Source organism: Cryptotermes secundus, unplaced genomic scaffold (assembly GCF_002891405.2).
Source record: "Cryptotermes secundus unplaced genomic scaffold, Csec_1.0 scaffold213, whole genome shotgun sequence".
NCBI lineage: Eukaryota > Metazoa > Arthropoda > Insecta > Blattodea > Kalotermitidae > Cryptotermes > Cryptotermes secundus.
This window is the reverse complement of record NW_019731264.1, coordinates 2,595,735-2,619,724: the sequence shown is the minus strand read 5'-3', so window position 1 is coordinate 2,619,724 and position 23,990 is coordinate 2,595,735. Positions and strand designations below refer to the sequence as shown.

Here is a 23,990-nt window from a genome sequence, read left to right as displayed (position 1 = left end):
GGGCACAAACGTTGTCTGTGTCCATAACAGGAGAGTCTACATCAAGGTATTTTAAAAACGTGGTACTGAAAAACATTTTTAACCTACGAGGGAGGATGAAGAAAGCACATAATAAGGTGCTTCGTAATTTATACACTTCAAAAGTGTTCTTAATCTTATTCTCATTATTCTTCGCGTTATGTCATAGGCAGCCAATCCTCTTACAGATCCACACAGTCCTGCTCAAGGCAGTTCCTATTTGACATAGGCTGCTCAAGCTTCTTCCTGTTTCACATAGGCCTGCGTCAGCCTATTCCGTTTTCACACAGGTCTGCTCAAGCCCGTTCCAGTTTCACACAGGCCTTCTCAAGCCGGTTCTAATTTCACACAGAACTGTTCCAGCCCCTTCTGATTTCACACAAGCCTGCTTCCTTCTGTCCCGGTTTCACATAGGCTGCTTAAGACTTTCCCGATTTCATACAGGCCTGTTCAAGCCCGTTAACTTGCACACAGACCTGTTCAAAGCCCTTCCAATTTCACACAGGCTTGCTTCAGCCTGTTCCGAGTTCATACAGATCTGCTCAAGCCTGTTCCGATTTCACATAGGCCTTCTCAGGCCCATTTCAATTTCACACAGGCCTGCTCAAGCCTCTTCCGATATTAACAAGGTCTTCTCAGTGCATATCTTCGAAGTTTTTTATGTGTCTCGGCATGGTTTTGGCCTATTGTGTTTGTGTTCATATATCTGTTATTACACTTAACACTTACACTCATTTTTACTGATTGTAGTTTTACTTGTCTCTTACTTTCACTATTTATAGTGCATTTACATATAGATAAGTAGGCAGTGCTACCGCTTTGCAATATTTCAGCTGTGTTTCTTTCTTTGCTTTACTCTGCGCGGGTCGTCTTAATGTACTACATAGCAAAGCATACCCATATATTGAATTTGTTATGTGCATCACTTCATACGTACTTAATTTGAATAAGGTAGATGCTTTAATTTAGCATTGATGTCAATATTTCTTCGTTTGAACACCGTAACTTCTCCCTATAGAAATAATACCAAAGAAAGATGAAGTCACAGGAGGTTGGAGAAAACTGCATAATGAGGAGCTTCATAACTTGTACTCTTCTCCAAGTATAATTAGAATGCTCAAGTCAAGGAGGATGAGGTGGGCAGGTCATGTAGCACGAATGGGGGAGACGAGGAATGCGTATAGGATATTGGTGGGAAAACCAGAAGGAGACCACAGGGAAGACCAAGGCGTAGGTGGGTGGACAATATTAGAATGGATCTTAGAGAGATAGGATGGGATGGTATGAATTGGATAGATCTGGCTCAGGATAGGGACCAGTGGAGGGCTCTTGTGAACACGGTGATGAACCTTCGGGTTCCATAAAATGCTGGGAAATTCTTGAGTAGCTGCAGAATTGGCGGCTCCTCAAGAAGGGCTCAGCTCCATGAGTAAGTAAGTATTAGGGCCAGTTCAAAGAAAATGAGACAGGTGGAAATATAGTACCCATTGAGAAATTATAAATATATACAAAATTTTGGTTGAAAAACATGAAAGAGGACGTTTTATTGATGTAAAATAGATTTTAAAGAAATACGAAGTGGTCGTGTGGATTGCGTTGAACTGATTTAGGTTAGAGTCAAATAACAGTGTTATGAGCACATTGGATTCCATAAGGCACCGACAATTTTGGCAACATTCAATAAGGAAATCTGGAAGTGCCCTTTCTCTGGTTACAGTCGACCTGTCTACTGGGCATAGTTGCGTTGTTAGTAACATGTACCGGCAGGCGTTTACGTCAACAGCGACATACCCACCCGTAAACCAGCTATTTCTGCTTCCTTCAAAGGTAGGAATATTTATTTTTCCACTGCGTCCAGATCAGTTCTGGGGCCTGCCCGGTCTCACTTCTAGTATGTATCAGTGTTGTTACATCCTGGGGACGGAGCGCTGAACTCTTCACTCTCTGCACCTCGTACCGAGGTCTAGAATGGCTGGAAATTTGTAACCGTCCTTAAGTAATAATTTCATGTCATGGCATGGAGAGAGCTTTCCCCTTACCTTCACCTTCAAACCATTATTCAGTTAAGCAGTTAAGATGTTATATATTTGATTTATTTATGTAAGGATTGATATTAATGTCCATAAGGCTTTGTTTTGTCTTCTGGTTTGTATTGGTGCCTAAGATGCGAGCGAAATATAATATCGAAGATTTTCAATAGCAAAGTGCAAAATAGATTTTTTTGACATAAGAAAATTAACTAACAACCAGACTATGGAAGTTACAAGACGTAAGGATCTCAATTTGTACCTTCGTGACTGAACTGAGAAAATTACATAATGGAGAACTCATGACGAGTGCTCCTGGACAGACATTACTCATAATGCTTTCACTGAACACCTGGGATTTTTGCAGCTGATAAAATTTAATCAGTATTTTCGAGTGCATGTTTTTTAATCTAACACAGTTTTCACTTACTGACAGCCTAAGACAGAAAACTTGTCTTCCACTTGACTGGCCACTGAGAGACAGCAAATGAGGAGATACGCAGTAGCAATTACTTGTACAGTCAGCAGATAATAATGAGTCACATTGAGGCACTCACATGTTGCAAGCTGAATAAAAATACACAGTACATGGGGTACAGAAGTTCTAGAGAACATTACAAAACAGAAACTTCGCTTGCTTCGAACAGCAGTAAGGCGAATCATATGGTTCATATCCCGGCGGGCATGAGTTAGAATTCAGTTCGGTGAGCTGCAGTTTTGACTGAAGGATTTTGTCATTTTCCTCAGCCCTTTCAGGCAAGTGGTGATATATCTTGACGTAGACCACAACTGTTTGATTTTATTCCTCGGTGTTATAGAGACGGTTCATGAAGCCGAACACTACCTGCATCTGGTGCCGGGAGCTGTAACTACGCTCCACCATATGGCTTCAGCAGTTCATAATTTACATTGAGACTGCATATGCGTGGAGCACGTGGTAGCATAGTTAGTCGAGGCACTATGCAACAAGCCGGAAGGTCTCGGGTTCGATTCCTGATGAGGTCATTGGATTTTTCAGTTGACCTAATCCTTCCAGCCGCAGTATGTCCCTGAGGTCTGCTCAGCCTCTGACAGAAATGGGTTCAAGGAATCTTCCTAGGGGTAAATGGCGGCCGGCGAGTAAGGCTGACAGCCTTACTATCATCTGTGAGTCGATTGTCTAGAAAATGTGGAAACCTCGACGTCTCACCACACTATGGTCCTCCACGGCCCGTTACAGGAACAGCTTTACATTTTAACTTTTACTGATTATATTTATTATTATCTGAGTCATATGGAACTTTCGTCACAAACATTTATAGTGCAGTATGAACCATGTACATTATATATTTGTATACATTTAGATAATATGCTATCATATATGTATTTTTTATTTTATTTAAAACTAAAAACGGGGAAGTAAACATGCCTGGTTGCAAGAACTCCTTGTTAATACATTGACAGGCCCATGCCTGTGCGACTGGGGTAACAGCTACATGACTCAATAATCGATTTATATTTGAAATGCTTTAAGGGAAACAGATTAATTATGCACAGTAAAATGTATGAAGCTTTTCACCTACTTTAAAATACGTAATATTAAGTTTCCCATCTATTTATTTCTGGGGTGGCCATTCCTTATTGCACCTTCCCAGCGATCTTAAAGCATGTGACTATATGATTTGAGTTGTCGATCAAGGCGAGCTTCACCGTCAGTGGAATCTGAAACAAATATTTGATGCTGTTTTAGTATGTAATACACTCTATTTCGCGTCCACGGCCTTGTGGCTCACACAAATTCTGGCCACTGTGATACCTGAATCAATTAATCTAGACAAGTTATCGGTTACTTTCTTCGTCTGCTTAAAAACGATTCTTAAACTGTATAAATTATGAAGAAGAAGCAGTAAATAGGACAAAAATGGAAGTAAAACAACTGTGACGGATATAAATGGTTTTCTGTATGTGTCACTAGGTAGCAGCATAGTCCAGTTTCATGACAGTATAGGTAGCAGACGCGCATGCTCATGTTCAAAGGCTGATTTCAGTAGTCAAAGTAGCGCTCGTGTTGAGTATACTACTAAAGAGCAGCGTTCTGTTGTCGGCTTTTCTGGAAAGAAAGGACGAAAGGCAAAGGATATTCATAGAGAAATGTCTTTTGTTTATTGCGGGAAGTGTTTGTCACACAAAGCGGTTCACAACTGGGTCGATAAATTGCTTCCTCAGTGGCAGAAGTTTCGCTGATGACGGAGCGTTTGAAACGGAAGTGGCTGAGACAACAGTTAAAAGTCGTCTATACGGCGGGTTTCGACGTACTGGTAAAGCGACAGGACAAGAGTTAGAGTATCATATATTTTATACTTTATGTCAATTGGTGACTTATTTACTGACTGCCTCGTATCTAGCTCCGAATGATGGGTTGAGTGCAAATGATGTTATGGGAAAGACGCAGAAGGGGACGGTCGTGGGATATTCTGAGACCTTGCCCAGGATCCGAGTGGGGAAAATTAGGAATACCACAACAAACCGTTCTCGCTGTGGGTTTCCATTAATCAGTGACCATCACTAATACCTACCCCCCCCTCCAACCCCTCTTGGGCGAGTCTTGCTGACAGTCCAGGAAAGTTATACTTACCGGAGGGTATACTGAGAGGATGGGCATTTTCAGCACGTACGTAACTTTCTCGTCCTTTGTCAGTGGACACGTTCTGTCCAGAAGAGATTTGCAGGCGTTCGTTTGTGGCAACGAGTAGTTCACTGGAAGTCCAGAGATGATGGCTTGCACGTAGGGCGTCAGGCTCGTTATGTCGTGGTCTGGAAAAAACTTCAAATGTAACTGCCGTCCAAACAACGTAAGCAGTCTAAATATTCCCACGATTTATTGCTACAAACCTTCAGCCGTCGTAAACCCGAGTGCCCATTATTTTGAATAAGAAGTACATAGGGCGATTCAGGAGGAGTGTGAGATGTTCCACGGATGACTTTGAATGAAGAAGACTATATTAACATTTGTTCAGTTTGGATCGTTTAAAAAGTTATTGCACTTTCAACTTAAGGCAAAGATATAAGAGGTGTGAGGGGTTTTTATAATGTAATACACAATAACTTCAATGTTATACTTAATAATACTTATTTAATAATGGAATATCCCACAGAAATTGTTTAGTGTCCGCTTGACACTTGAATTCCACCGCTAAAAATAGTGTTGCCGTCCCTTCAACAATACAGTATGTACAAATATACTTTAAATTCTCAGAGTAAAAACTGATGGTCCTCTGGCAATGCTGCTTGTTCAGCAATGTCATGACAATCCATTTGTACATACTGCACTGCGCAAAAACACTATCAGCGTACTGTATTGATAGTCATCGATGCATTTCATCATCTTTCACACCTTCAGCTCACAAATATTGAATCACTACACTTTTCTTTATTTTGTGATGACGCAGTGTTCGAAACGGCCATGTTGGAGATATTAGTGGTGGACAACCCAATTGTGAAGGTGAAATAAGTCACTGTAGTCATAGAGAGGGTCCATGTGTGTTCAGTACTAAGAGAATTGCAAAAAGGGAAGATACTGATGTTTGGTAGATGCTCTCTGACCTACCATCATGGAAACGTTTCTGCACCAAAGAACTGATGAATGTAACGACTGAGATTGAGGGACCCCTCCTGAACAACTCTTCATGTATGAACTGTGAGGTTCTCATGGCGGTCACCTGAGATGCGATGCCGTGGGATTTGGTAGATAGATACCTATATCATATTCCAGAGGGCCCTAATTTATGAAAACGTACTTGAACTTAACAGGGATACATAAATATTGTGACATGACTTCTGAAGGCAGGAATAGTGGAGTAGAGTACATGTTCATTGCTAGGCAAAAGCTCGGTAAACACCTTCCCGCAACAACGAATATGCAAGCAGCAACAGAGGGATTTTTAGGTAAAGGTGTTTTCTGTTGAGTCTTTCACGAAGCTATATAAAGAGAATCCCAGGCCAACTGAGAGTTAGTTGAGAATATCCAGTCGAAGATACTTGAGAAGAGATAGCATCGAGATACTTGGCAGTTGCAGCAGACAATTGGACTGAGAGTTCTGGAGGTGATAGTCGATAGTTGCCAGCTAAGGGAATTGATAAGAGTTCTGCAGGACGACTGTGGCAAGAGGACCTGAACGTGGGAAGCTGTAGAATCTCCGCTGTTAGAAACCGTTGCCAGGGAGCTGCTGATTACGACGCAACAGGCTGGAAAATTCTTAGCGTATGCTGTGATGATTTGTGAATTTGGGAGATTAACGATAGTGCTGTAATTTTTTAATTCGCTTATTGGGGGTGGAGTCCAACTGGGTCCACTCGGCACGGCGGCCACTGATTGGCATATTGTAGCCTGGCTCGGGTGATTATGATGATGGAGAATTTGGTAGAATGAAGATTGGCAGGAGAAACCGAAGTACTCGGAGGAAACCTGCCCCAGCGCCACTATATCCACCACAAATCCCACTTGACCAGACCCGGGCCGCCGCGGTGGGACGCCGGCCTATAATGCTGTAATTATGTGTAGTTTCGAGTGGTGTCAATAAACGCAGTTTTCAATCCATAGTCTGTAGACACATCCCCTGAATCGTGACAGCATGCAAATCGCCTTATGTTGCTGGGCTGTGCATGTACTTGCAACCAGGAAGACTAACCTACGCACAGAATTGTTTGGGGATATCGAGAAAGTTGGAAATTTGAATGCGGAAGGAGTTTAAGGAAATAAGTTTTGATGATCAAAGTTTGATGTAATTGATTTAGGATCGTGTAATTTGGCGAAATTCATTGACCAGTGATGTTGGAATTTCGGGGTCTATTAAAAGCTAAAGTTCTCCCCGTAACAGGCCTTGGAGGCCCATAGGGTTATGAGACGTCGAGGCCCTCACATTTTCTAAACATCTAGTTCACAGATGGCGATAAGGTTGTTAGTCTTACGCGTCAGCTGCCCTTTACTCCCAGGAAGATTCCTGGTACTCATTCCTGTTAGAGGCTGAGTCGACCCCAGAGCCATAGTGCGGCTGAAAGGAATAGGTCAATTGAAAAATCCAACTACTTCATCGGGATACAAACCCGCGACTTTCCGGGTTGTAGCATAGTGCCTCAACCAACTACGCTACCGGGTTCTGGTACAAGAGTTAGTTTTAGCTACTTGAATGTATGACTTCAGAATGAAGAATATTGTGTTGCTTATTTGGGTTTTGCCGTGGTTTTGTCACTCACCGGGGATGAAATCCACTTCAGCAGCCATTTCTTTACCACGCACGAACTTGCAGGGCGGTTCATTACAGTTAGTCACCCTCAGCTCGACTGGAGGTGGCTCCTCGTCTGAACCTGTTGAGGTGAGCACAGTAATTGTTAGGTGAACACATATTTAGTTCAGAGTCTGAGAATGGGTACAGGTGTTCCTCTACTTATTGTCCTAATGCAGGTTTATAGGCGCAAGGAAACTGAGCGTTTTGGCCCTCACGAGGTGCAGACTTCAATGAAATTAGGTCAGTTTTCCACCTGCTGTTACTTACTTCACTGTTAAGCCGTGCCATAGCTCAAGCTGTTAGTCGCTGGCTTCCCATCGCGGCGGCTCGGGTTCGATCCCGGGTCTGGTCAAGTGTGATTTGTGGTGGACAAAGTGGCGCTGGGGCAGGTTTTCTCCGAGTACTTCGGTTTCCCCTGCCAATCTTCATTCCACCAATTGCTCCACAATCACCCTCATCTATCATCTGGCTCTGGTACAATAGGCCAGAAGTGGCCGCAGTACAAGGGACGTAGTCCCACCCAACTAGCAATAAAAAATACTTCACTGTTAATTTAGATTTTTATTTAACTGAATTTTATTACCACCATCGTCGTAATCAAACATTGCATGTCTAAAAAAAAGCTGAACTGTGGCATCAGGTCGGGGTTTCTTAGACGGTGAGCAGCGGGATTTGCATTCGGGTGTTTTGAAACATAGCTAACAGTAGTTCACACACCTTATTAATAGGAGTCCTGTTCAACCCTAGTTACTATAGGATTCTGACGATGGTGTATTACACACTGATATGTTGGGTTTTTGGACTTTATGCATCGTCCTGGTTTTTAAGATAACAAATAAAAACACGACGTTTCGGAAACTGGATCTGTTTCCGTCCTCAGGTGAAGAAAAAGGGAAACACCTATTCTGTTGGGTCCGTTAGAAAGAGCTAGCCTCAATCACTGGTCCAGTGATTGAGGCTAGCTGGACCCAACAGAATAGGTGTTTCCCTTTTCCTTCACCTGAGGACGGAAGCAGATCCAGTTTCCGAAACGTCGTGTTTTTATTTGTTATCTTAAAAACCAGGACGATGGATAAAGTCCAAAAACCCAACATATCACTGTTCAACCCTGTTTATCATCTCATCGGGCTGTTGTCTTCTTTCTCTGTTAAAGTCTTTTCTCTGAAAATTTATGTTATTCTTGCGCTTGTTCATAATAATTGCGTTTAATTCTGACATAATTTTTCGGTTACTTTGATCACCCGTACGGTTTCATGAAGCTTTAATCCGATTCATTTTCTGTGAACTGCAAGTCATATCAAAACACTTTTATGACGATAAGCATAGTTACATAATATAACGTATGTAGCTATGCAACGGCGCGATAAACACCTCGCTTAAGATCGCGCAACAATGAGACGAATGTTTATAGCTGGTTGTTAGGCAGCAGTCAGCGCGCCGGTAGACCGGCGAGATAGTTATCACGTGACTTGTTTTCTGTGTGGTCTGCGCTAGGCAACAATGGAGGGGCTATGTTATCTGTGCGTGGTCCATGCCGAGAGGATATGAGAGAATACGGGAATGGAAATTGACTTCAGTTGAGTTCGGAAGTTCCAAGGGAACAGCAATATGGCCAGAAGAAGAATTAGAAGGCTTAGTCTGTAATGTTACTTGTGCTATAGTTACAGTAATCTTGAGAGTGTAAGAACTAATTGTAGTAGTTATGACCAGTGAATATCCAATAAACCGGTTCACCAATCCAAACCCGTGTCTTAGTCACTGAAACACGTGACAATATGAGAGTAATATGTTCATAGTTTAAACATACATGCATACGCACATACCGGATTTGCAAATTGTGGCCATCCCGTTGCTTATTCGTTTAATGGTAAAATAACATTTTATGCGAACTTACATTTGTCAAATGTCGTGGCCAATACTGTGGTAGCAAGGACCAGGAATGCAAGTAGTCTGATCATTCTTCTCACTTGGAATATATAAGCTCCTAATAGCGTACTCGTTCTTTGCAGGTGAAACGGAGCGCAGAAATCTGGAAAATAAGAGGGGAATTTACAGAGTGAGATATTCAAAGGGCGTAGGAATTGGTTCTTAAAGTTCTCACAAAATATATATTCTCGAAATATTCACCCCAAAGTGATCTACACGACAGTATCCATACGACGCGCTCTCATACGTATTGTCTAGCAAATTACACGAAGCATAGTCCCTCTTCAGAAGCTGACAGTTACTAAGCTAGTGTAGATATATGTCGGCTTTTATGGCAGTTGAAGACTCACTGCCGACTGGAACTGTTGTTGGCGAGTTGATCCCGGTCCAAGTCCTATTTCTTTGATGCCCGTTTTAATATTATCCTCTTATCTATGTATGCCCAGGCATCCCAAATGTCATTTTGTCTTCGAGGTTTGTCAACTACACTTGAGTATGGTATTGACCTATTCCTCGTGCGTGTTAAACATCCTGCTTATGTCATTTTATTAATTCCCTCACACTAACCAATTCATGTGAAAAATGCAAATTCAGGACCCTCTCGTTAAGTATTTTCCTCATACTACTTTTGCTCTCTTTTACTGAGGTACAAATTCCTTTTCAGCGCTGTTCTCAAGAGCCCTCAGTCTTTGTGAGAGACTTAGTTTCATGCCCGTATAAATCGATAGGTAAAAGTGTAGTTTAGTAAATTGTGACATGAAAATCGATTGTCAAGTAACAGCTGTGTAAACAGGCGGTAGCACAACGCCCATTGTTAAGGAAGAACCCTGTGGACACATTTCCTTTCACCGGAAACGCGATTACACTCAATAATGGAAGCGATGTTTTCTGTGCTGTCCGTGCCGGGGCTATACAACGAGGAGTAGCAGTTCAGTTGGATGAGTCAGTTGAGAGCTGCAGTTGTGAAAATTGGGAGGCCGATAGCTGAGACTGGGGACAGTTCGGGAACCCAGAGGAAGGGAACATCCACCTTTGAAAGCCATTACCAGACAACGGCTAACTAATGCCGAGAAGGCTTGATGGGTGCTGAAGTTACAGTAATTTTTGGAGTATGTAACTCAAGTGAGACTGTCGAAATTATTTGTATTCACGAGTTGTTTTAAGAGTTCAATAAATCCAATTAACAATCCAAGCCTCTTCTCTAGTCACTACATGACAATATTCTATTCAGTATTTGTTAAATAGGAGACTTTGAGATGAAACCTGCTGAATCGAATCGTAGCAAACATTTCCCCGAATTTAATAAACTTGCGATTTTTTTCACGAATTACGCAGCTCCCGTCGTAATTGTTCCGAGGTAGTTGAATTTTGTCCCTTTTTTGAAAGATTCCTAATTATTTTTATTTTTTAACATACATTTTGTGTGTGAGCCATGATCATGTTCATAGTTTTCTGTGCGTTTATTTATAGTTTTTTCCGTACTGAGCTCTTTGTCTTGACACTTTATGGTGACTTGTTTTCACTTCACAAAATAATAGCGGTGTGATACAGATGCTGATTTATTATATTCTTCTTCTGGCCTTACTCCTCTGAACGTCTCCTGTTGCCATGTTATAAAGCAGAGTTAAAGAACGGCGAGATTAATGCATCCCTTCACCTTAAACCATCACCAAAAGGAAATACGAAACATCAAGGCATAATACGGCGGGCGGGTCGCTATACAAGTCATCTTGTTTTCTTTCCGAGATTCGTGTTTTTGTGGTCCACCGAATTATGTTTGCAAAAAATTAGGACGGCGATGGTGAACTTTAATTAGCTGGAAAGAAAAATATGAAAGTAAAGTTGTCCCGGTGCGTCACTGTTTAAGCGCTATGAGATGAAAATAGGAGGTATAGCTCCACCTTTCTTGACCTCGGCACTATATGGAGGTGCGTGGTCAGCTTCACTTCACTGTCGCTTTACTTTCTGGGAAAGAGCCTCCATCACGCTTTGGGTAGGAGGCTGGGTGGGCCTCAAAGTCGAGCTGGTCGCTATGGAGAAGAGAAAAATCTAGCACTACCGGGAATCAAACCTGAGCCGTGCAGTATGCGGTGCTCATAAACTGTCTTTAGGAAATATATTTTAGTTCTGGAATATCTCAGGGTAAAGTGCTGTCACGTGTCCGAGGTTCCGTGACAAATAATGAATGGGTTGCGGAGGAGATGAAGCGGTTTTATTGGATAACTCGTTTACAATCATATTTGCAGTCACTCTGAGGGCACGTACATATACAGCGACATCGGTCGTACGGAAGAATGTCGTACGACCTCCTTTTCACACTACAGTGACTTTCTCAATTTCGTAACAACAATGCAACGATAAGAACTAATTCAGTAACGCGAAACAGACGACCCAGGATTCGTAAGGATGAAGTCGCGTAATGTCAATCACAGACCTGGATTGCAGCACCCACTGAGCCTGCGACAGTCGGAAGGCTGTCGCAGTTCGTGTGGTTTGGTCCGACTGCTCTCTGACTGTCATACGGTAGATGTCGCATGTCTTCACGTATGAAAGCTAAGACTACACTTTATATTCTACTACTTGATGCGACATGAACCGCACGGACGTCGTACGACGGATGACGCTGTGGGTGTACGTGTCCTGACATAGCTTCTTCCAGACGATGCGACCTGACTAATCCATCGTCTCTGATCTGACCTCCGATCTGTTGTCTCCTTTTCTGGTCTTCCCTGATCTCATCTCCACTCCAGTCTTCTCTGATCCTCTCTGTCCTGTGTTTCGTTTTGTCTCTTATCTTCTACAGTAGGAGGGCCTATAAGACATCTCGAAATGTATTCGATGCAGCGGGAACTGCAGTAGCTCCGACCTTCCTTCCCGTGGTAACATGTGCCAGTGCACGTGTTTACAATTGCCGCCTACGCAACGAGGTATTCACTGTTCCTTTTTGTATGGGAAACGTAGCTACGGATCCGTTGTCTAGCAATGGACGTCTCTCTATGCGCTTTCTCGGAAACTTGTTTTAACAGCCGTTGTCAAGGAATGGACGCCCGCTCAGATATTCAGTCTTTTAGGCGATACGCCACATTATAGTGGTTGAATCTTGTCGTGACAGCAATCGGTGTGTTTACTTAACACCAAAGAACAGTGAGCACGCCTCTGCTCTACAAGAAACTAGCACGTTACTGCCTTGCGCTTATTGAAAATTCAGAGGAAAATACTCCATTCATAATGAATAGGCTTAGGCTATAGGAATAGGCCTATTTGTAAACATCAAGAGGNTCAACTGCTCTGAAGATGGAGGCGCTACGTTCCTCCGAAACGTCGGCCAACACGAAGAATACACGGTGCCTAAACCCAGAAGACGACTCTCTTCATCAAGAGGTGTGTTCGTCTCGAACAGGCAGGTCTGCTGCTGAATTGCGTTTGGTTACCACATTTCGGCAGGAGCATATTTTAATAAGCCTTTCATGCTGAATATAAATCAAAAGTAAACCCCTTCTCTTTCTCTCTTTCCATTGTAAAATAAATTACTCATTAGTAAGAAAGAGCAAGACATTTTATTTTCACTTATACGTCGTTCAGAAAAGAACTGTTCGATTCTTCTTAATGAGATATCTCGTCCATGTCACTAAAGCTGTATGTTTTGTCAGAATAATTTATGAACGGTCTAAGCAAGATCAAACACTGGGATCGTGGGTTAGAATCCCAGTGAAAGCATGGATACCTGTGTGTGCGTTTATTCTGTGTTTGTGCTGTCCTTTATGCAGGTAGCGGCCTTGCGGCTGATTGATACCCAGTCAAAGAAGTCCTATCAACTGCGGTCAAGGTCCAACAAAGGGCTGTAGAGCCATAGATAGATAGATTGATAGATAATCCTTCGAAAGCGCGTTACATTTGGTTTGGTAAGATAATAAGAATGACTTTCTGGTTGATACGCAGAAAGGTCTACATTTGATTCTCGTGACAGGTCGATCGCAGGGTGACTGTTAGCTTGGACCCTTACGATACTCATGGTACGAGTTTTCATGTTAATAACACAAGTATCAGTGCTTAGTTGAACGAATAATTTATTTCAACGTTACTAGTGCAGTAGTGATTGCAACATAAATTTATATCGATACAAACAATTTTCTTTCATAATCTTTCATAACTAAAAAACCGCATATTGATGGTAATGAAGTTGTATTATTGCGAATAGTCATCTGGATGAACGTAGCTTATGCAACAACTTCTCCGTCGATACCGAAGCAGCTAACTACTTCTTCTGAGTCTCCATTAATGAGTGAAGCATCAACTGAAAAAGGCACCTGAAACAAAGGAATATTATCAGCGGGTGGCCCACGCACATCGCCCTTCGCTGACTGTCAGCGCCACACCCTGCCTTCGTGAGTACCAAGTGAATATGAAGTCGGCAATCCTCTGTGGCCTTAGAGAACTGTAGCAATGGATGTACAAGTTGATCAGCACTCACAGACGGAGGAAAGCATAAACATGATATATTGAAACAAACTAATACTGCACGTAAACATTCGCCTATATTATGAAAATGCTTCTGCTTGAAATTTAAGAGGATTAACAGAGAAATTATAGTGTGGGTACAACCGCAACATCTCCCACTGTCCGCCCTACTGGCTGACAGTAGCGAAGCTGACTGATTACGAGTACAAGCGAGGATCGCACTCTTAGATTACACAGATATCCATGTTTCACTTGACGCTCGTGTTTCTTCATTCTTTTTGTTTACAAAGATGAATTCACATGCATCATTCCCATATTAGAGGTCTGTAATTCCGATATTAACTAACTCCGTGTTAAAGAGACTAATCTGAAATGTTGATAATTACTCAGCTAGTCAGAAAATTCCCTAATATTATAGAACCCAAAAGTATATCAAAATATAGAGCGGCCTCCGTAGTCTAGGGGTAACGTTCCCACCTCATGACTCAAGGTACACGGGTTCAAACCCGGCGGAGGTCGTCGAATTTTTAAGGGCGGAAAAATTCAGGGAACAAGTCCTCCGGGAGGGACTTTAAGCCGTGGGTCCCGTGTCTCTAGGAGACCTCTGAGCTAAATTAGGCAAAAAGTTTCCCGCCCAAGTAGTTTCCAATGCCTCCGGTAGATGGGGAAGTATTAGGTACCGCTGTCAGACGAGGGCCGACCTCGCTGACAGAAAGGGACTAATTATCAGATACCACTGCCAGTAGAGGGTCGAAACCTCGCTGGCAAAAAGGGGCTGATAGCGAGCACCAGAACCGGTAGGGTATGACTATTAGTCGCGGTGCATGGGGAAATCCACCCCCTCAATACTGAATAACTGACTTAATACAAAAATATTCCCATTGGGTCATATCCTGTGCGACATCATTTTAGTCCATGCATCCACACCCTGCCTATCATCTCAGATCCATTTCAACGTCACCCTTCAATTTGGGCCTACGTGTTCAAGTGGTCCCTTCAAATTCAGTGTTTTTCCGTTGCTAACATATACTATTCTGTTCTCATATCCATCACGCTTAGTGTATGTTTCGCTTTGATTTATTCGTTCTAAATAGTGTGTGATAGTACATTATTATGAAGCCTCTCATTATGTAAGTTTCTCCAGTCTTACTTTATTTCTATTTTGACCAATACATGTCACCTTCGGCCCTCTGCTTGCAGTCACTCGTCAGCGCTATTGTCTCCCTTCAGAGTGACAGACAGAAGTTTACACCAATACTAAACAACAGGTAAATTTTAATCTTTAAGCGTTTTAGATAGTACACTAATTTGAATTTAGTAACAGTAAACATTTACCAGATGCGTTGTCTTAGAACAATGGCGCAGATCACATGGACTGCCTTTACTTGAAGAGTTTTATGTCCTGGGACATAAGGCTGTGTAGTCCTTGTATCCCAGAAAACAGAACGTTTCATAACCACCTCTGTGAGGACCTCAAATTTTGTCTCTACTTTTCTGTTATATCAGTTTCCACCTTCGCATTGGCTTATATAAAAGTTACTCCGAATTCTAAATATAACATTAAAATACAAGCAGAATTACTGAGGTTTTTGACTTTTTCCATCGTCCAGAATTCTAGGTAATGGAGGACACTCTAGGTAACAGGACACGACGTTTCGGAAAGTGGATCTGTTTCCCTTTCTCACCTGAAGACGGAAACAGATCCAGTTTCCGACACGTCGTGTTCTCTATTACATAGAGTGTCCTCTATTACCTAGAATTCCGGACAATGGATAAAGTCCAAATATCCAGTAATTCTGTGTGTCATCCACGTTGTCAGAACCCTTTAGAATCTACATTAGCAAAATATGTCCAGGAAGTATTACACAGAAAAATAGCACCGTTAATTGTTCGCTTTGAACGCATATGCCTACACTGTTATATCACGCAGGCCCTAGTATCTATTATAGTTTTCTTATGCTATAACGTCTGTTTCCGGCTAGAGCAGCTCTATCCTTAGTATGTTTGCTCCTCCGATTCTGTGCAGCAACTCTTTCACGCCCAGAGTGCGTAAAATTTAACTCTATTCGTTGCATACAGAAAATCACAATCCATGGACTTGTGAAAGAGGCTTTCGGCCTTACAAAGTTGTTCTTCCCTCAGAAAAAAAAATGAATAATTTATTTCTTTATGCCCAGACATGTTTTGTATTTATTACTAGACAAATAAATCGTATATCTGCCGCGCCTGGCTCCGTTGCATTTCCAATCCGAGCTTTATACTTGCCTACCGGTTCTGATATCGGTGATATTCGTATGCCCTGTGTATTTTGCCAGTTTGCCAGTTCGCTGCAGAACATATGACGCGCATGGTTATGATATAAATATTAAGTTTATATGTTACAGCTGAAATTGTTCAGTTTCCCAAAATACAATCAGTGGCTGAAGAAATAAGAAGATAAAGGTGATTACTTCAAGAGAAATTAACCGGGAAATATGTTTATGTATATTGAAGATTTCTGACTTTTAGGGCATAAAGCCGGACAGCCCGCTTCACGCTAATTTCTTGTTTGGCTTTTTCTTCGGCCTTAAAGATGGAGGCCACACGTTCCTCCGAAACGTCCACTTATATTTAACGAAATATATGCCACAAGATAGGGCTTTTCATAACCGCAGCTGAGAGAGCCCTAAATCATACAGTGTTCTGTAAAGTATGCAGATCTTATCTAAAGGTTCGTGTGCCGAAAGGGCAGGTTTCCGGACTTAGATTACAGCATTTTCGAACCGTTTCAAAGCGTCAGATTGCGGTGCTGAACTTGATTTACAACTCGAAATTATCGACTTTCACAGCAGTGGCGAACCTAATTCGAAATCAAAAGTCGACGATTTTCTGAACTTTAAGTATTCTAAGTATCTTACTAAAGACATGTACACAATAGTGTACTTGGTTGAGGTATTATGCTATAAGCCGGAATGTTGCGGGTTTGAATTCCGATGAGGTTATTGGATTTTTCAATTGTCCTAACCCTTCTAGCCACACTATATCCTTGGGGTCGACTCGTCGTCTAACGCAAATGAGTACCAGGAAACTTCCTGGGGATAAAGGTCGGCCGGCGCTTAAGGCTGTCAGCATCACCGCCATATACTCGCGGACTGTCTAGAGAAATTTGGGAGCGTCGTGGTCACACAAACCCCGTGGGCCTCCACGGCCTGCACTAATCTCTGGCAGAATGTGCTTTGTGTACATGTACTTAGAATTCGTGGAAACGTTTTTGCGCTGATGACACAGCATATCAACACAATGGCGCCTGCTTAAAGACGAAGCGTAAAGTGCATTGCGCCTGACTTGAGAAGCTTAGTAATATCCACATAGCACGCGCAGTAGTAGCTACTTTTGGTTACGTATTTTGTTCATTCTTTCACACACAAGAAATTTCGGTGCTAATTGTAAAAATAAAAAAATTATAACTCGGTTTTTTATTAACTATTAAGCAAGTCATCTCTTTTAAATAACCTTAAGTGTTGATACGGCACTGTAAAAGAACCAAGTAAAAATTATTCTTCACGCGACTCGCAGAGAGTTAGGAATTTTCATTGCAACTTTTTCGAAAGAACATCCATATAATTTTCTTAGTGATTGTTACTAATATACAAAATTTTATTCACACTCTTCTCTGATGGTTACTTCTATACATAAGTGAAATTATTGGGATCATCAGTGTGGGTTTCGACGTAACAGATCAACTACAGATCAGATCTTTTGCATTCATCAGATACTGGAGAAAAAATGGGAGTACAATGAGACAGTACATCAGCTATTCACAGACTTCAAGAAAGCCTATGATTCAGTTAGGAGGGAAGTAATGTACAGTATTCTCATAGAGTTTGGGATACCCATGAAACTAGTTAGGTTGATCAAAATGTGTTGAAACGAAACGTATAGTAAAGTACGTGTAGGTAAATATTTTTCTGATAAATTTCCTATCCAAAATGGTCTAAAACAAGAAGATGTTTTATCGCCACTTCTTTTCAACTTTGCTTTAGAATATGCCATTAGGAAGGGCCAGGGAAACCAGGTGGGACTGAAATTAAACGGGACACATCAGCTGTTGGTCTATGCCGATGATGTGAACCTACTGGGTGATAGTGTAGATACCATAAAGAAAATACACAAACTTTAATTGACGCAAGTATGTATATAAATATATATACTATATACTAAGTATATGCTACTGTCTGATCACCAAAATGCAGTTCAAATCATAACATAAAGATAGGAGACAGATGTTTTGAAAATGTGGCACAGTTCAGATATTTGGGAGCGACGATAACAAATCAAAACCTGATTCAGGAGGAAATTAAGAGGCGATTGAAGTCGGGCAATGCTTGCTACTGTTCAGTCCAGAACCTTTTGTCTTCTCGTCTGCGGTCCAAAAACATAAAAACTAGAATATAAAAAACTATAATTTTGCCTGTGATTTTGTATGGGTGTGAAACTTGGTCTCTGACATTAAGGGAGGAACATAGACTGAGGATGTTTGAGAACAGGCTGTTGAGAATATCTGGATCGAAGAGAGATGAAGTGACTGAAATCTGGAGAAAACTGCATAATGAGGAGCTTCACAACTTGTACTCTTCTCTATGTATAATTAGAATGATCAAGTCAAGGAGGATGAGGTGGGCGAAGCATGTAGCACGATTTTGAAGAAAAGAAATGCATATAGGATATTGGTGGGAAAGCCAGATGGAAAGAGACCACTGGGAAGACCAAGGCGTAGGTGGGTGGACAATATTAAAATGTATCTTAGTGAGACAGCATGGGGCTCAGGATAGGGACCAGTGAAGGGTTTATGTGAACACATCAATGAACCTTCGGGTTCCGTAAAATGCTTCTCTAGAAGGGCTCAGCCCCATGAGTGAGTGATTGCTTACCGTTGGAATTACTGGAGTGATAGGCAGGTCGAGTGTGTAAGTGGCGATATCACCAGCCTCCAGAGGACACGCTGAGTCAATGAGCGATTTGCAGGCGTCTGGCTGTGGAAGCGGGTAGTCCACGGTGATTCCGAGCACTGTGGCCTTTACTTTGACGTTCAGGCTTTCAACGCTTTTTTCTGCAACCGACGAAAACTGGTTATGCATAGCTTTGTAAACCATCATAAGCAAGGCCCAGTACTTAAATACACGAGGTCAACTAGTTTAGAATGTGGGTACCAGGTAATTTTAGTGGGACCCTGAAAGCCGGGGAAGAAAAAGGTCATTGTGACATAGCGACGGTCAGTGCCATAACATTATTTGATATGGTTAGGTATGGTATCCATCAACACAACAAAAAGTTTTTCAATCAATTAATATTATTAAGATTGAACTTTATTTCTTATCACGACGTGTTTTGGTCCTCATGCGGCTATCATTAGGCGGTATTATATAGAATACAGCCAAGGTTAATTGAACTTCTAGTATGGATCCATATTCTGGTGCCATTCATGCATATTATACAGTTATAAAAGTTGTAAAAGCTGTACCTTACGTAATGATGAAAATTAAATTTTACCATTAGCAAAATTATCAGAAAAAATATACAGGGAATTTTAGTATTTCAAAATATTGTTGGATAATATTATATCGAAGGTGATTAATGTGTTAAAAGATATTGTATATTGAGAATATAGGATTTTAGAATTATGTATACAGAAGTGAATATTACATAATTATATTTTTTTTATTGCTAGTGGGGTGGGACTAAGTCCCTTGTACTGCAGCCACTTCTGGCCTATTGTACCAGCCCCAGATGATAGGTGAGGGTGATTGTGGAGCAATTGGTGGAATGAAGATTGGCAGGGGAAACCGAAGTACTCAGAGAAAACATGCCCCAGCGCCACTTTGTCCACCACAAATCCCACTTGACCAGACCCGGGATCGAATCCTGGAAGCCGCAGTGGGAAGCCAGCGACTAACCGCTTGAACTATGGCTCTAAAATTATAATAACTAGAAATATTAAAGAATATTTGAACAGTATTAAAAATTATGGAATATGAGGTTAAAATTTCTCATATACAGTTGAATTTCCGATACTGTTTGAATCTACCTTGTTTTTAGCCTCTGACCATGTGGAAATTTTTTTCGCCCGGAGTTGTGTTTTATTAAATCTAGTCATTATTTTACTCGTAAGCTGTTTTACCTATCATATTTTAGGATACGTTTTTCTATCCATTATCTGTAGAATTCGCTTTCCTGGGCTTCTGATATTGTTTGACTACTGTTTCTACTTCTTTATCATGGCCTTCCGGAAGTCAGTTCCTTCGTTTCCAACACTGAAGCAACGGCTGGAACACGGAAATTGTTTTGGCCATGGAAACAGCAGCGAATTGGAATGACTTCCCTTTGACTTGTATGCAGACAGAAAACTCGTCCCGCTGTGCGATTTGTATCTCAGTCTCCGTGGAGTCTATGTAGACCAAGAATTTCTTCGAAGAACTAACCGCCTACTTTTCTTTGCACCACAAGGACCGCACAGAAAAAGAAATAATTAAGGGGACACAAAAACACACAGACGACTCATTGCCTAGCAACGATAAGGGGTCACAGATACACTAATTAAGCCTCATAATATGTAAGATTTAGAGGGGAGGGGCACACAGACACAGAGAGCAAGGAGATTTCATAAACCACCTAATAAAAAATAGGGGGTATACACAGAAGAAGGCACACGATAGCGTAGTTGGTTGCTACAAGCCGGAAGGCGGCGGTTACGTGTCCCGATGAGGTGGAAATCCTTCCAGCCGCAATATGGCCCTGGGGTCGACTCAGCCTCTAACAGAAATGAGTATCAGGAATCTTACTGTGGGGTAAAGGATGACCGGCGTGTAAGGCTAACAACCTCGCCGCCATCTATGAGCCTATTGTCTAGACAATGCGGGAGCCTCTACGTCTCACAACCGTGTGGATCTCCACGGCCTCTTGTAGGGATATTTTTACCTTTATACATATACAGGTGGACAGACACAGAAGGATAGACAGACGGGTAAACAGACAGACAGCAAGATGATTTCATAAGCCTCCTTTCATTTTTTAAAATAAAGAAGATAGGCTAAAACAGGAATTTTACACTGATCCATTGCTGTCAATATCGAAGACTGTCAACCTTATCGAGATAAAATCTGTCTTGTGAACCTGGCTCCTGTCCCTCCCACATTCATTGATAAACACAATTTGTGTTCATTTTGTTATCATTAGAAAATGTGAGCAGATCGAGAAGCTTTCAGATAACCCAAAGAAATGAACTTAGTTGAAACATACGGAGGATGTCGCCGATAACAGAAAAAAAAAAGGATCTTACCCGCCACGAAGTCCACCTCGGCTACAATGTTTTCACCACGCTTAATGATACAGGGCAGCTCGTCACAACCTTTCACTCGAACTTCTATCGGCTTGGGCCCTTTATCGCCTGAAACATTTGTGCGCGTGTGTGTCACTCGCTGCATTGCAGACTTCCACAGACAAGTATGGGAACAATATCTTTATTTGAGGGACTTGGACACCCTACGAAACTTCTTGGCGTTTAATATAAACACATTTGCAAGTTGGAAACCCTGAAGGAAGGAGACCACTTGGAAGTGTTAGATAGCATGACTGTACCGAAATGGGTCTTAGAGAAATGGTTGAAAATGTGTGATTGCATTCGTTTTGCCTCAGGGTACTGGCCAGTGTTGAACGCTTGTAAATTCAGGTAGATGCCTGTTATGCTCTCTTCTCAGCATGACACTGAAGGTTGTGTTATGTGTGATAGGCTCATAATAATCATTGAAATGTCTGTAATTTAACGCAATTTTAATGGTGTGTAAATGAGTTTCGTATTCTCAGTTATAATGTTAATGACAAAATTTGATCTGTTTTGCATACTAAGGATTATATGAACACTATCGCTTTGTGGCCATATGTAGGCTTGCGTATGGCCGTAATATCGCTTGCGCCCGTGAGTTTTCATGGCAGATATCGTTTTATGAATGTTAGTGATGTTTCAAATAAGCGGTGTTTCTTTTTGTTTTTATTGTTCGTTTGTAAGATTATTTTATCATAAAAGAAACTGGATAAATTTGTTGGCGTGTTTATACTTATCTTTTCATAAGTAATTTATGGTCAACAATGATCTCTATCAAAATTTGTATGATTTTTACTCATCTACGGAGACTCTGATAGCCTGTTCTATATTTAGGATCCTAGACCGATGTTTGAAATACGTAAATTAAGTATCGAAAATATCCTAGCAGACTGACCGAACCTTTAACTGTTTTTCTGAAGGCATCTGCTTTGAGTCGTTAAGGAGCACTGATTGTGATGATTGAGGGTTGCCGTGGCTTTTGTTTGATCCTGCAGTGGAATTCCTGGACAGCAGGCTGAATTGTATCGTATTCTCTGAATATAAATTGCATATTCATTGTCCACTACATAACCGCTAGGCTTGAAATATCCTCCACAAATAAAGAACGTTGAACCCAACAACAGAAATTACTACGTATAAATATTGTTAACGGTTTTGATCAATGTTCTGCGAGGCAACAGCTCTGTAAATGCGGTCAAACACACAGCAATAGAGGAAGCTGTGTTTTCTGTAGATCCATGTCCGTTCCGCGGGTGTGTAAGTAAGAGTGATAGAATTCGTTCAAGGCAGTTACAAGTTATGAGTCAGTCGTAAGCTGGAGGAGTGAGTCCAGAAGAATTTTTAGTTCCTTGGTTCCAGAGTGATTGAAGACGAGATAGCAAGAAGATTTCATAGTGATTTGAAGTGCTAGTTTCTTTGTTGAGATCCTTTGCTAGAAGACGACTAATGAAGACTGGGAATCCTAGTGAGTGCAAATTTCTTCGTTTTATGAAAGAAAAATCTTAAAGATATTACTGTTACAAGCACTGGTTCGAGTCCAGGCCAAGTACTTTCAATGCTATTTGTTCCATAAAAGAAAAATTTGAGACCATGACAACTGTGAGAAATGTAGTCATTAAGTAAATGTTACTATTCTCTTGTTCTACTATAAGATAAGGCGGCGTGGCAATGGAAACGCTTAACTTCGACTTGTAAACTTCTGGAGAACATTTTTTCCTGTGAAGATGGAGCTGCCAGATGATGAATGGTTATGGATCAATGCTGGAATGATAGAGAAGGCATAAAGGCATAAATTATCATTTTTACTAATCAACCTAAAGGTGTTTTATGCAGGTAATAAACTATCCATTACTACTATCACAAAACACGGAAAAATAAATATAATTCCTCAAATTACAGTTTAGATTTCCTGCACGGGAATAGTATATATATATATATATATATATATATATATATATATAGTAAGGTTATGCATGTATGAAAGTGTTGCTTACATGTGCGGAAATTAGTTGCCATGGCTGAAGACACCAGGACAGCCACAATTAGTATTCTGAGAGACATCTTCCTTTTTTCTACTCTTCTTTGCTGCAGCTTCTGATGTTTCGGCAGAGAGTGATTTGCTCATGCTCAGGTTGTGCCTTATATACACAAACATTTTAGTGATTACGAGATGAAAGAATGGAATACGGACCGAACCGATAAAGTCGTTGTAATCACAGTGAGATATGTCGCGATTTTTTTTTCAATATTATGTCACAGTAATTCATAATACTTGTGACAGGGAGATAACTGACTGAATATTGAAATACCTATTTCATCGTCAAGGCGTCGAAAAGAAGGTGCAGAATTGTACAGATTATATTGAAAGTATGAAAGTATGATAATGTGACAATGCATAATGTAAGAAAAGAAAATTCTGTGAAAAATTAATCGCCTAATTTCTTTTCATATATTGAATATTTGATATGACATGGACTAAACAGAAGACACCGGATCCAACAGTTTTTCTATTGTTGCGTATATATTCGTTGCCGCGGGAACTTGGTTACATATCTTTTGCCTAGCAACGGCTGTCTCTTCTGGCTTCACTATTTCGGCTTATTAATGGGGACACATACACGGCAGAATAATCTCATGAAATTTCCATTTGTTCTTCAAAATAAGAAAAATAGTCTTAAACGATAATTTAAACCGGTCCAGAAAGTTTTCACCGCTCTCCTCATTCCCATTGGTTCTCTCAGGTTCGTTATATCCGCCATCTTTATCCCTATTTTTTTTCCTTGGCACTACAGCCCCAGTAGGCCTAGGCCTACCTCCATGAACTTCTCCGTTCACTTCGGCTTTTCTAGATCTTACACATTCGGTAGGACTCCTTGGGCGGATGATCAGCTCGTCGCAAGGCCTCCACCTATACACAAACACAGAAAAACGCACACACAC

General features: G+C 41.2%; 1 protein-coding gene across 1 annotated transcript; it reads right to left on the bottom strand.

Annotated features, from left to right (window-relative positions):
- Positions 1 to 3,277: 3,277 nt before the first annotated feature.
- Positions 3,278 to 23,131, bottom strand: LOC111866737. Its single transcript, XM_033752386.1, has 9 exons — positions 23,045 to 23,131; positions 21,009 to 21,116; positions 18,604 to 18,782; positions 13,462 to 13,542; positions 11,933 to 12,032; positions 9,204 to 9,338; positions 7,278 to 7,388; positions 4,660 to 4,838; positions 3,278 to 3,746 (listed from the first exon to the last, which is right to left on the bottom strand). The coding sequence occupies exons 1-9, from the start codon at positions 23,109 to 23,111 to the stop codon at positions 3,663 to 3,665; spliced, it is 1,044 nt and encodes a 347-aa protein (XP_033608277.1). The 5' UTR covers positions 23,112 to 23,131; the 3' UTR covers positions 3,278 to 3,662.
- Between the last annotated feature and the right edge of the window lie 859 nt (positions 23,132 to 23,990).